The following is a 13,245-nucleotide window of genomic DNA, read 5'->3' on the forward strand; positions in this document are numbered from 1 at the left end:
ACTAATCTTGTGGAACTCTTCTCACTTGTAAACCACCACTTTTAATTTTTTTATTGAGTTGGAATTGGAATAATAAAAGTGTGGTATCTTTTACCACATGGACCCCCTCATGTAAGCCACATTACAAGCTGGTTACAATTTAAATGTAGCCAAACATGGTTACAATAAGACAAATGTTTCATGTTTTTCAGAAATAAATCCTTCATTTATTAGCTGTAAAATAGTTGGAAAATTGGGTTTTGGACCAGCCACCAAGTCGAGTCAAAATTTTGGAAAACTTGGTTAAGAGTCGTGTAGATTAAGCCAGAGTAAAAAAAATGATGAGACTGGGTCATAACATTTGAGTCAAATAAGAAGGTTTTGGCTCAGTGGCGATCTGGGGCGAGCCATAAACTTGGGCATCCTAAGTTTGATTTCCATTGCCCCCACCTTGGGTCAACCATCACTCAGTCTCAAGCCAATTGGCCGCTGTGACGGAGGTTTCGTGCGATAGTAGGCACAGTGGCTGTCCTGTTGCCAAGGGATTAGTCAGGCCAATGTGTGTGGATACTTCTCGTTATAAAATAAAAAAATAATAAAAATAAGATGTGATATTTTTACCCAAGTCAAGACAAAACTTGACGAGTTTAGTCATTTAAAAAAAAAACATAAAGCCGAAGCTGTGTTTGATATGCATTCTTGGATGAAAAATACAACTATTTTGACAAGGCCAAGTCACCAGATTTTTCTGAAAGACGAGTCTAGAATACCTGATTTTTCAACTATGCTTGTAATAAAAAAAGGGGTCTGATTTTGCTTTATAGATGTGGAGGAAAAATTCTCCTTGGCATATACCAAGATTTGCCATGTGACCGGTCCGATGGAATTATAATTTGTCGATGTGTGTCAAACTTGCCAAATGGCAAAATAAAAAAAAAAATCTAGGACTACAAAGTAGGTGTATACAGGAATATTTAGACGCGAGGGTAAATGGATAATTTTGAGGTTCAAATTTGATTCATGACCTTTTTAACAAAAAATATATGCAGAGGTTAGATACTTAGATTGGCCAGATCACTCTTCCTCTCTCCTCAGCCTCGCAGTCATGGTTTTTGGTAATAGGATCAGATCGGCCATTTCGGATGGATCCGTATTGGTATTGGTATCGGTTAGATATCTGATTGATATCATATCGGTTGTATCAAAACAAGAAAGGGCAAAATGATCCAAAACAACCCTGCATCGGTATTTTGAGGGGCGAAACCATAGGTTTAGTGCATGGTATTGTATCTGGTATCAGTCTGAATCAGTTACAATTTCAAAAAATGTCACCTTTTAATCTGATACCAAACGATATGAATTCACACCAATACATCCAATCCAATACCAATACCAATACAGATGGCCGATCAAATACCAATTCCTAAAACCATGGGTAATTGGTGACAGTTTTTCTAACCGTTGGAAAACCCACTTGTAGGTTATGGTGATTCTCAATAGCTATCATGGTCTTGCATGTTTTTCAAGTATACGTCTGAAATGAAAAAAATTCTATTGTCATTGCAGGAATAGTAAATAGTATCAAGGCAGCAAAAAAATAAGGTTATAAATTATTTGACATCTTGAACGGTATTATAAGAAAATCCCTATAAATGTAGTGAAGGAAAGGATTAAGATCTGTGCTTTCATAGAAACTAGTCATATATGAAAACTGAAATCAAATAACACATTAAAAGACTCAATGAAAACTGAAAATCAAGAAACACACTACAAGAGTCGCTGCAATCTACATTATTTAAACACAATAATAGTTCAATGTCGAAACAGAAAAGCTTCCTTTAGCATACCAACTACTGATGTATCACACCCCACAAGCACCACCTGGTCCCCCAAATAAGAAGGAATTTTTCCAAGCAGTCTGAGCCCAAGGAATAGCTCGTATCACATTATAGCATTTAGGATTATCCGCAAAAGGGCGAAAATCATCATAATTAGGATCCACAATTTGATTGCTCTTGTTGACGATTTGTAACCTTCTAGCAAGAGCAGTAGATTTAAGGTTGAGTGCTTCTGGTAGATGGCCACTCCCCAAAGGAGGGCTAGGTTCGTTTGTGGGGCTAAAAACCTCTCCACCGGCTGTTATTGTATTTGCAAAGTAAGTTAAGGTAGTGAAGATGTTTGATGGCCAATATCCAATATAGTTATGTTCAAATACAAGCCACCAATTACCAGATTTTGGATCCTAACACAAAATACAAGTTCAATGAGTCCGGAGAACATCTTTACAAGATATGGGGGGAAGACTAGTAATTGGATGTGTCCTAAAATAAAACTACTATGAAAACAGAAAGGAAATTTAGGAAATATTGAATAGGCAGGTGTCTGTGGATTCACAAAAGACTATGATAGAGCATCTAAGTGCAACAAAAAACAGAAATGAATGCCAACTAGAATATGGATGATCACACTGCCATATCAAGGGCCCCATTATATGAGTTGTATAAAGGAAAAATAAAAGCAATACAATTGAGAGTTCAAAATAGCATTACTATTGACATATGAGTGTCTAATTATTCTACCTTCGGATTTGGTGATGAAACTTATAATGAGATGATGGTCCATGGATTACCAACATGTGTGTGAATGTATAAGGATCTATAAAATCCCAAGTATCCAAGTGGACTATCATGCATCAAAGAAAATTTGGATCAAGAGAAAGCCCAATCAAACATGAAGAGCAAGGTGAAGTTTGTTGTCAAGCAAATATCTCAATGGAAGATCAATTCAATCTTTGGACAACATGGGTGGCATTTAGTTGAAGAGCCTACTTGAAGATTAAGCTTCACTTCAGAAAGACCAAGAGAAAAGCACCTCAAAGCTTCAATGGCCAAGGACACCTTCTACAAGTGCTCAACCTTTGCATTGTGAAGACTTAGGAGTTATGCATTTTACATTCCTAAGTTTGTAATTGATCCTCAATCACCTATACCCCTAAGGACTTAACTTTAAGTCACCTAAGCCTAAATGGAATCAAATCTTAGATTATAAGGTTCACAATAGAGGCTTAAATCCAATCTCAAAACATTAAATTTGTATCTATCTGAGTCTTCTTTCATATGGTTCAAGTATCAGATCAATCGGAGCTTAGACGAGAAAGATATTACCATTTCATTATTCATTGTTTGAGAGGCAGAGCAGTGACGGTCGTCCGCGGGAGGACGCACACCCGTGCTGAAAAGGCCAGAAAACTTTCCCTGTTCAATGGATGTCCACGGGAGTGGACGGACATTCTTCTGGTCTAAAAATATGACCATTAGGAACTCCAACGGCTAGTTTTTTAAGGCTTTTGGTTGGCTTATAAGTAGGGGACTTTGGGACATCTTTCTGCAAGACTCTTGCTCACATTTTACACTTTTTTTAGTATTGGTTTAAGAGTTTATAGAGAATCATATATTTGCACTTTTAACTTCCTTATTCTACCTTTTACAGGTTTATCTTTGAGTTTTCAATTTTATATTTTTGCCTTAGAGAGACTTTGTATCTTGAGTGGGAGCACTCAAACACTCTTCAAACAGTTGTAGTTAGAGAAAAGGTATCTACAAGTGTTAGCCGAAAAACTTGGTTTGTTGTGACCTGGGAAAACAACCGAAGGTTTGTAGTGAGCCATGTGGAAAACTACATGCAAGGGTTTATTGTGATCCCAGAAAAACAATTTTGAGAAGGCTTGATCAATGTCATTTGGAAATTGATAACATGGTGGAAAGTCCGAGTGTGTATGACTTGGTACTGGATGTAGGCAAGATTGCGAAACCACTTTAAATCATATTGTCTCTATCTCTGTCTCTTTCCCCTATTCTCACTTTTGTTAATTATAGTTCCTTACAACAGCAACATTCCTTTGATTTGGGTAAAAGATTTTCAAATTTTCATATCATTCTCCGCATCAGCCAATCCACCCCCTCTTGGGTTACATATCGGTCCAACAATTACCACATAATATGCTTTCTATAGAACAAAGAATTGTAACTGGTTCAAGTGCATCGGAGGAGTAATCAAAGCAAAGGATCTTTTAGTTTTCTGGACGTCTCATTGTAAACCGTTTAATGAGAATAAAAAATGCAGGACTATGATGTAAGGCAGCAAGAAAGTTTTGTCCCTGTAGGCCTAAACAACAGCATCTTTATGATTTATACACAATAATCTCCAAACAGAAATCAGTACTAAATTGAACAGGCTATGTATGTAGTTCAAGAAATTTTTTTTTTTTGGGGTGAATTAGGTCAAGATTTATAAAGCTCATGAGGCTTAAGTATTGTAATGGGTTCAACTATACAACAATACAAATATAAAGTAAAGTAAGAAAGGAAAAGAAGTAGAGGACATAGGCTACAAAACACCAAGGGTGTGTTACAAGCACCAACTAGCTAAAATTCAAGGGCTACAATCACAAGAGCAAAAAGCAAGAAATAACTCCACTTTAATTCACTAAAGCAAAATCAAGAAAATCTTCATCTGATTTGGTCACCCCTGCCCTTTATATAAGCAGCAATGCTTTGAGATTTGGTAATTCTTTTCTAATTAATTCCTAGTAGGACTTGCTAAAATCTAGAAAATAGAATTGTGGAGTATCAAACCCCACCTAAGTAACTAAAATCCAAATCTAAAATTTCTTTCCTAATTTGGAACCTAAGACTCCAAACCACAATTTCAACTCTATTGATAAAATAAAGAACTTCGATCAGTACTTTTCAAATGAAATGGGAAAAAGACAAACTCTAAAGTAGAAATTAAAAGTAAACTTCCAATTAACTACAAATCTGCCAATAAAAAAGAATTCCTATGACAGCCTAACACCGAGCTAGTAAATTGATCATAACTTTCGTACAACAGCTTAAACTAACTGAATAAGCTTTCAATTGATACACATACAAGGGACAAGTTTTGAGCTCCTACAAATGGCCCTGACTACAAAAAAAAATTGATGTGATGACTAAAGGGTAAGGAGATAAAAACCAGTAGAATCAAAAAACACATTGGGGAAATTGGAAGATAGAGTGGGCACTTTCTCTTCTCTCACCCTTTTCTCTCGTTATCTGACATAAAACCCTAGGTTAAGTGCTAAAAATAATGAAAATATACTCAACATTCAAATTGGAGAAAAAGATTGCCAAACTGCACGCTTCTGAATATTAGTGGTGGCTTTAAATTTAAAAGAAACTCTTTTCCATACAAAGCTTATTGGCCACCATTGATAACGTTAAGGAGGCTTCTCTTATTCCAATTTCATCCTTTACAGATAGAGGAAGAAGTGCCAATTATGCTGTAGACCCACTACCTCTTTCCATCTTCGGCATATTGAAGAACAAGGAAAAGAAGTTCAAAGCCTATGTGCCCATTGGAAGAGAGTACAGATAATGCAAAAATAAGAAGAGACTTCGTAAAGCCGTTCAATCATCTAATTGAAGGAATCTTATTAGAGTAGATGACATGTAGGCGCAGTTTTTAAAAGATTTGGAAACTGAACTAACTAGCTCATGGCTTGCTAGGCTCCTTATGGCTGAATCATCAATTGAGTTTAATTTATGGAACATTCGTTTGATGGACACTATACTATCCATGCACAAAAAGGGTAAAGTTAGAATTAAAGAAATCAATAAGCGGCTTTCGAGCTTTGTGTAGGAGATATATTTCTCCTGAAAACATTTCACATATCTATTTGGGTGTTGTGCAATAATATTTGCATGTAAATTAGGCTCACACCGAGCCAAGCCTGAGGCCTCAACCCTAACCCAACCCAGTCCAGCCGCTGGGATGAAAATCTCAGCCCAACCCTGGAAACAATTGTGCAGGCCAAACTTTGGGCTTGGGTTTTTCAGGCCCAAATTGCACCCATAGCTGCAATCTCAATGAATTTTTCTACTTCATGAAAGATTGATATCTTAAATTAGGATTTCATAAAAAAGAAAAACCCTGAAATTAGGATCTACTTGAACTGGTGAAGCCTTATAAAGCAACCAAATAAAGTTTCAATGGTAAAGTATCATAATGTACGTACCTTGAACACTAACCAATCTTGTTCAAATTGTGGGCCCCCAGCAGTAGAAATGTTACTGAAGGTTGAACCAAAGGTTATCTCACTGCTGACTTGTACAAAACCTGAACAGAGGAGATTAAAGCAACCTGTATTGTGAAATCCATCAGCCTGCACACACAGAAATGAAGAAAATATGTGAAGGGAAATGCATCTATACTACTTGATAGGTTGAAAACATCAATGGAGGTTTCAGAGCTTACAGTCCAATAAGAAAATAGTCGACATCGACTGTCACCGAATAATTTTGGATTTACCTAAGAAACCCAAAAATTTGAAAAGTGGAATTATTAGAATTTCCAAAGATGAGCAAGGCAACTGTATTGTAGCCTAAATTAATCCTCTAATGCCAAGAATCATTATATGAATGTCTTATTTACTCATTAGGACCACGGCCATTTTGGTGTTTAACTAATAAGTTGATAGAAAAGAAAAGGGCAAAGATAAAAACGAAAGCATTGATTTGCTATATGACAGATGAATGTGGTTGTTGAGATAACTTACTGTCCATCCAACCTGAATACTGTTGATTGTATCTACAGGCCCATTTTCAACAAATAATACCGCTTCACTAAATTGATTGGCTGAAACCCTTTGGTTCATATAAGGTGAAGTATACATAGGCACCATAATACTTTGTATCTGGTATCTGTAGCATAACAGCTGCAAACTGAGGAAGAGAGAATTAATAAGTTAATTACTAAAATCATTTAAAGGGCAGGACAACAAAATTGAAGGTTCACTAGTCAATTATTTTAGCATTGATATTGTAAAACATTGATGCAGAGAATGATCAGACTGGACCCTAAACAGAGGAAATCCTAAGCAAACTGATAGAATGAATATCAACTGGATAAGTGGAAAGAAATAGATGCAATGATTTGCAGTTGCTAGATATAAGGTGAAAACCTCAGACCTACACCTCATTATAAGGAGAAGAAAAGAAAGAAAAGAAGATACAATAAACAGAATAATACATAGAGAGAAGGGAAAAACCTCAGACCTACCCTCTGCAATCTGGTCCTTGTCCTGCAAAGCCAGGATCTGTTTGTTACCATACAACCATCTCCTTTAACCACTCCTTCCATCAAGGTAGTGGGGAATGAGATGGCACCCATTTGTAAAACTAGATCCCTTGCCAATTCAGTTTGTTATAACTATGTTCTTTACTATGCAAAACCTCTTAAATAGAATCAGCAAAAAAATGCCGAGGTAAAATGTTTCAGAGACAATTACATGTTATTAAACGATGAAATTAAGTAAACTGAAATACTTTGATAAAGCATGACTTACATGATATCCAGGAGATTCTTTTGTAAGTTGATGAGTATTTCCAGGATTTCTTCTTACTAGAGATCTGGCCCTTATTAAATCTTCCTTTTGAGTCCTCCGAATGATGACTGTACCTGGTGGACATCCATTACTCTTGAACCCAATTTCTGAAGGTTTAATTTTTAACGATTCTTTATTCATCATCCCTTTTGGTAAGGAGCTGGGCTTCATCTGTGACAAATATTTAAATTACTGAGCACGGTTGAATCCACAACACTTCTTTTTTTTTTTTTTTTGGGGGGGGGGGGGGGGGGGTTAAAACATTTTCACAAAATTAAGGTTCATTGCTACCCATTTAATGAAGCCTTTTAGAATCCTGATCAAAGTTTTGCATTTCCTTATCCAATAAATACAAGTAATGTATTGATCAAAAGGGACTGATTTGGTTTCTTCTTTTCTTGAATTTGTTCCACTTAATTGCATTCCAACTACAACAAGATCTGACTTTCAACCACAAGAGAGTAAGCCACGACCTTAGAAGTTCCAAGGAAGAGGCTTAAAGAAAAACTTAGAATAGTCTACAGCAGTTGAACCACCTCCCCTTTATTATTGTTGGGAGTTATAGAGTTATAGTTCTCCATCGATTTGTTCAGGTCCTTGATACCTTCATATACTTGAAGAGCTCTCTCCACCTATTGCCCCTCCAAGTGGTATTTTGTGGGGTTTCCCAATGTATTTAACATGGTACATGGTATCAGAGCATCATGCCTATGATTTTAATTAAACGTTTATGTACAATCACCTGAAAGAACGGTCACAAATGTCATGCTTAATTGTGTATTGCCACCCAAAAGAGGGGTAACAGATTAGGGGAAGTGTTGTGAATAATTCCTCATCGGCTAACTCTGGGAACTTAGATGACTTCATATATTAGTTGGGCCTCTCCACCTAATAACTCAATCTTTTGGGTTCGACATCTCTCAGTGGTTTATTTATGGACTATCCCATATTCTCCAACATGGAATCAAAACCCTTGGTTCCTCGGTTCTTTCCCTTGCGTTATCTTTCCACATATTAGGTGATGTCTCATTCTGCATACACGTAGTGTTGGGAGTTATATAGTCTCTCTCCACCTAATGCCTTAAGGGTTTGGGTTGGACCCTCCAAAATTATGGTCTAATTGGAAAATCCAAATAAGAAGATTAGAATGTTGAAGATGCCCTCATACCATTCTACAAAGATACTTATAAGATGGAGAAAGAAAGCCACAATCAAAATGTAAAGCAGATCCTACCATTCTGTGCAAGGGCTCCAAAAGTAGACAAGACCACTCCTATGCAAAATAACTACACCATTTATCAGGTATATCAGAACTAAATAGATTTAGAGAGTACTTAAATCCAAAAAACTATTATGCTGGTTTAACATGCCTCAAATTCTGTCTTATTACTTTCTAGCAAAAAACAACACTACTCCAGATAATAGTTTCCAGATGAAAAAAAAAAACAATTTCTTCTAGTTCTTATTATGACAAAGACGAGGTGTTAATCAGGACTATCACAATCACCAAACAATAAATTTGCACAACTGAAATGGTTACAAACGGTGTGTATTGTTAACTTAATGCACTAACCAAGATGAATCAACGAGGAATGGTAATGGATGGTAAGAGAGTTGAAAATGATACCTGAATAGTATGACTTTTCAGTAAGGGATGATCGAACGCTGGTTGCTTCTTGATATCCACGCAATCATAAATATCTCCATAATCAGTCTGCAGAGAATGTAAAAACTTCTGTTATATCTCATCTCTCTTTCTCTCTCTCTCTCTCACCCTCTTGGTGAACTTGAACATTTCCCTGTACAAAGCAAAACCACCTAAGTACCAGAAGGGCCACTCCCTGGGCGAGCAAGCCTGATTCAGACTATAGGCCTCTGCGTGAGATTTGGCTCATCAGGACAGAGAAAGCCAATTTACAACCCTACTAATACTGCCATACTGCGATAATTCTGCAGAACTGGAACAGAGCGCGTTGGGAAGAAAAATTATCCCAAACACAAATAAGGAGAAAGTTTAAATGCATAAGCTGTAAAAATAGCAAGAGAATGTTACCTGGTCGCGTTGCCCTGTGCAATGAGAGCATATGCAACTAGGGGTGTTAGTTTGGCCTGTCGGCCCGAACCTGCCTTGAGCCCGAACAAGGTCTAGGCTGAGATATTTGGCCCTGAGGGTGGGTCAGGACTGAAAATTTCTAGTCCTGAGTTAGGGTTGGGTTGGGCCAGGGTTGAGGCCTCGGGCTAAGCCTGGCCCTGCCCGGCCCAGCCCGACCCTGTTTAAGTTATGCTATAAAATATGTATTGATATAATACATAGATTACAAACTTTAAACGTCACCCTCATTTTAGTATATTATATATTATATATAAAAACAATAAGTGATATGATATACTTTATTATAGTGTTATTTTATGTAAAATTGATAATTTTCTCCTGGCCCATTCCAGCCCATGCATTTCCTTCCCCCTTCCCATGATTAGGACCAATCAGGATCAACCCGGCCCGACCCTGAGGGCGGGTTAGGGTTGGATTTTTCAAGCCCTGAGTCAGGATCGGGTCTGGCCTGAGCCCAGCTAAGGAGACTCAGGATTAGACTAGGGTTCTATAAAGCCCGGCCGAACTCGACCCTGTTGCAGCCCTACGCACAAGTATCTTAGGGGATGAGATATCCACCTTTCCATGAGGTCCATGAGGTCCATGAGGTAAGACGGTCATTTTGTGCCCGTGTCTAGGTGCAGAAGCGACACGACCAGTTCTTTTCCCCAAAATGAAATAGAGGAGCCAGATCAATGGGCCATTGAATATAAGCAAGACCATGGTACATATGGATAATCTAGGATGGACCGTACCCATCCATACAATTGAAAATCATTCACCACGTGAAAAAATTGGATAGGCCACTATGCCATGCCCGAGACTCACGTAATTCCGGTTGGTTTTTGGTTTTTAGAAACCACTAAGAGACATAAACCGATTGAACCGATCATCTAGACCAAATATTGGAAAAAATAAACTAAACCAGACCAACCGTTTGACATCCCTACCTTTTATCGTGTTACAGGTGTGTAAGGAGGCTTGGGTTTTGTTTGGTTTTTCTTGAGCTTGTACTTTGGCAGAGTAGCCTATGGGTGCATGAAACGTTGTCAACCTAAGCCCAACCTGAGGCCCAAAATATTTTTAGGGGAAGTAGGTGAGTTTGGTTCCTCTGCACGTACTACATGTGAGAAGCAACCACATATACTATTTTTGCCATTTACAAGGGGAGGAGGGGTATTAATGAAAACAAAAGAAACATGTGATTGACTCTAAGATGTACGTGCAGACGATCCATTTCCAAACTAAGCTGAAACAGAAGTCCAAAACTAACACTCCATGGAATTATTCCAATTCCTTTTGGGGTATTGAAGATATCTAACCAAACCCTAAGGAATTTCCAATGACATTAATCATTTGAAGAAGAATTATATTGGGAAAGACAATTTAAAGTCAGTATAAGAACTTGGTCAAATTAAGAAGAGAGAAATCCAAGCATATTAAACTTTCGAGGTCAAATCGGTCCCTTCAACTAGAATATGGTGATCCGATCCAAAAACCCTAAAATTGGTTGTTCCAGAACATCCAGAATTAAGATCGATCATGACTGATTTCGATCTAAAACGATTGTTTCAACCAATCCAATTTTGTTTTTTGAAATAGTGGAGAAATCTTTGGTCCAAACACATACCTTGATAGACTTCACTGGTGGCTTGTTAAGAAGCTTTAGTTGTCTCTCCAATTCCAGATCTTCATCTTCTTCTTGACTAGAAATACTTGTACCTCCTACCACTCTACTGGAGCGAAAAACCAAATATATCATGAAGAGAACCAAAGTGATTTCCACAATCAAACCCCTCAAGATAGCCATGATTCTCAGGAGCTCCGTTATACTTTAATTAGCAGTGTATGCAATGTATGTATGTATATATAGACTATATAGTATGAAAGTGTTGTATGCAGTAAATAGTATTTTCTCTTCCATTCCAAATATAGGAACGAGTTAAGATGGCAACTGTCTTTACTTTATATAAAGGCGAAAGAATTAATTTTCAGTAGAGAATGTTCTTAACCGTCTACGACTCGTACTCTCGCCTCGCTAGTGTGTGCTCAACTGCTCAGAGGGGGTGGTAAATGACGATCTAACCCCTTGCTTAAACACACTGTCTGAGGGAGGTTAAAACGTCATTTTCACTTTTTTATGAAAGGAACTGGACCACCATACCGGGCAAGGAACCGGATAGAAAAAAAATTCAGCTTGCTAGTGAGTGCAACGCGCATCGAACGACTGGATCTGTCCATTGGTTGCGCATGCCGAAAAATCTCCAGCCGTCCGATGCACGTTAGAGAGGATTTTTTCACACAACCAGCCAATGCAGACTCTTTAAGGGGTGTGTTTGGATGCAAGCATAATACTATGAGGCAAATTCGCTACAATCGGCGGCGCTAGTTCCATTGCCAAGCCGATGCATTGTAAAATTGGCATGAGTTAGTCCTCATGTCCTCTCCATTCCAAACACGGATTTTAATCCTCTCCAGTACCCTCGTCTGCCAGTGAGGTGTAGTGAGTGGCTGGCTGCATGACACGTGGATTATTTCAAATTCAACGGTTGAATCTAAAAGAAGAGAAGCATCCAGCTATTGGATTTGTAATAATCCACGTGTCATGCAGTCAACCCCTCACTGCACCTCACTAGCAGATGAGGGTGCTGGAGAGGATTAAAATCCTCCCAAACACCCTTTCGGCTCTACTACAGTGCTACTTAGGCCTGCTGGTCTAACTGGACCTTCTCATTGGGCTTGGTGAAATCCGTGTTTTGGGCTTGGACTTGCTGAAATCTGCAATTCTGACCATTACACATCCAGATAGGCTAGGGTGGAAATGTTTTTTTAAATTTTTTTCGGGTAAAAAATGCCAGGCAGCACCCCCCCCCCTCACATGGGGCAGTGAAAAGGACCACCCCACCCTCCCTTTGGACACCAGCACGCATGCTCCCATTGGCCCTACGCTGGTGTAGGGGCCATGCAACATGACAGCAAACCCCTTTCCCTTTTCTTATTGATATTTTTTTTTAAGATGTTAAACAATTTGTATTTTTATCCTTTTGTATAACACAAATTCTCTTTCAATAAAGGTAAAATTCCATCATTTTACATTACTGGAAAAGTGTGTGAAATAATAACAGCTCTTGAAAATAAGTATCTCATAAAAAATAAAAATAAAAAACATAATAGTAAGTACACTTTCAAATTATTTTGAATTTTTTTTTAAACTTAAAGAACTTTTGTGAATTAAACAAGGGACAATCAAAAGAATATTAAATGTTCTAAATACACATATAGATGTGTCATTCAAATAGACCCATATAATTTTATGGCTCTAAGATGCCTGATGTCCATCACTTAGGAAAAGACCTCACCAGAGGGCCTGGAAGAGCTCTTATTGGTTGGATGCTAAGAGAGAGAAAGAGAGACAGAGAGATCTAAGTCGAAATTGTATCATCTCCCTCAGCTTTGGTAGCAGTTCATTTGTTAAACTAGATACTCACAGCATGTTTCTTTATTCCTGACTTTTAGTTTGAAAATATTCTCCCTCAAAAAAAAAAAAAAAAAAACAAACCTCTTGCATGCATAAGGGCAGACCAAGAAACCACTATCTTCTTTGCTTTTTTGGCAGCTCACATGATGCGGAAATCAAGGAATTACCATGAAGACTACAAGCAACACACAAGCAGAGATGCAAGGCCGAAGATAAAAATTTGGACTGATTGTCAGTGGATTAAATTTCAATGAACAACAAGAAAGCGTAGCC

At 37.8% G+C, this 13,245-nt stretch overlaps 2 protein-coding genes across 2 annotated transcripts in view; both read right to left on the reverse strand.

Annotated features, from left to right (window-relative positions):
- The window catches only part of LOC122658696 (RING-H2 finger protein ATL8-like), a 41,706-nt gene that overhangs the window by 4,429 nt on the left and 24,032 nt on the right, over positions 1-13,245 (reverse strand). The gene's annotated exons all lie outside the window — the stretch shown is intronic.
- Positions 1,841-11,304, reverse strand: LOC122658230. The gene is made up of 7 exons (XM_043853145.1): positions 11,125-11,304; positions 9,030-9,116; positions 7,364-7,573; positions 6,690-6,740; positions 6,274-6,327; positions 6,035-6,181; positions 1,841-2,221 (listed from the first exon to the last, which is right to left on the reverse strand). The coding sequence occupies exons 1-7, from the start codon at positions 11,302-11,304 to the stop codon at positions 1,841-1,843; spliced, it is 1,110 nt and encodes a 369-aa protein (XP_043709080.1).

The sequence above is a fragment of the Telopea speciosissima genome, chromosome 4 (genome assembly GCF_018873765.1).
Source record: "Telopea speciosissima isolate NSW1024214 ecotype Mountain lineage chromosome 4, Tspe_v1, whole genome shotgun sequence".
In the NCBI taxonomy this organism is placed as follows: Eukaryota; Viridiplantae; Streptophyta; class Magnoliopsida; order Proteales; family Proteaceae; genus Telopea; species Telopea speciosissima.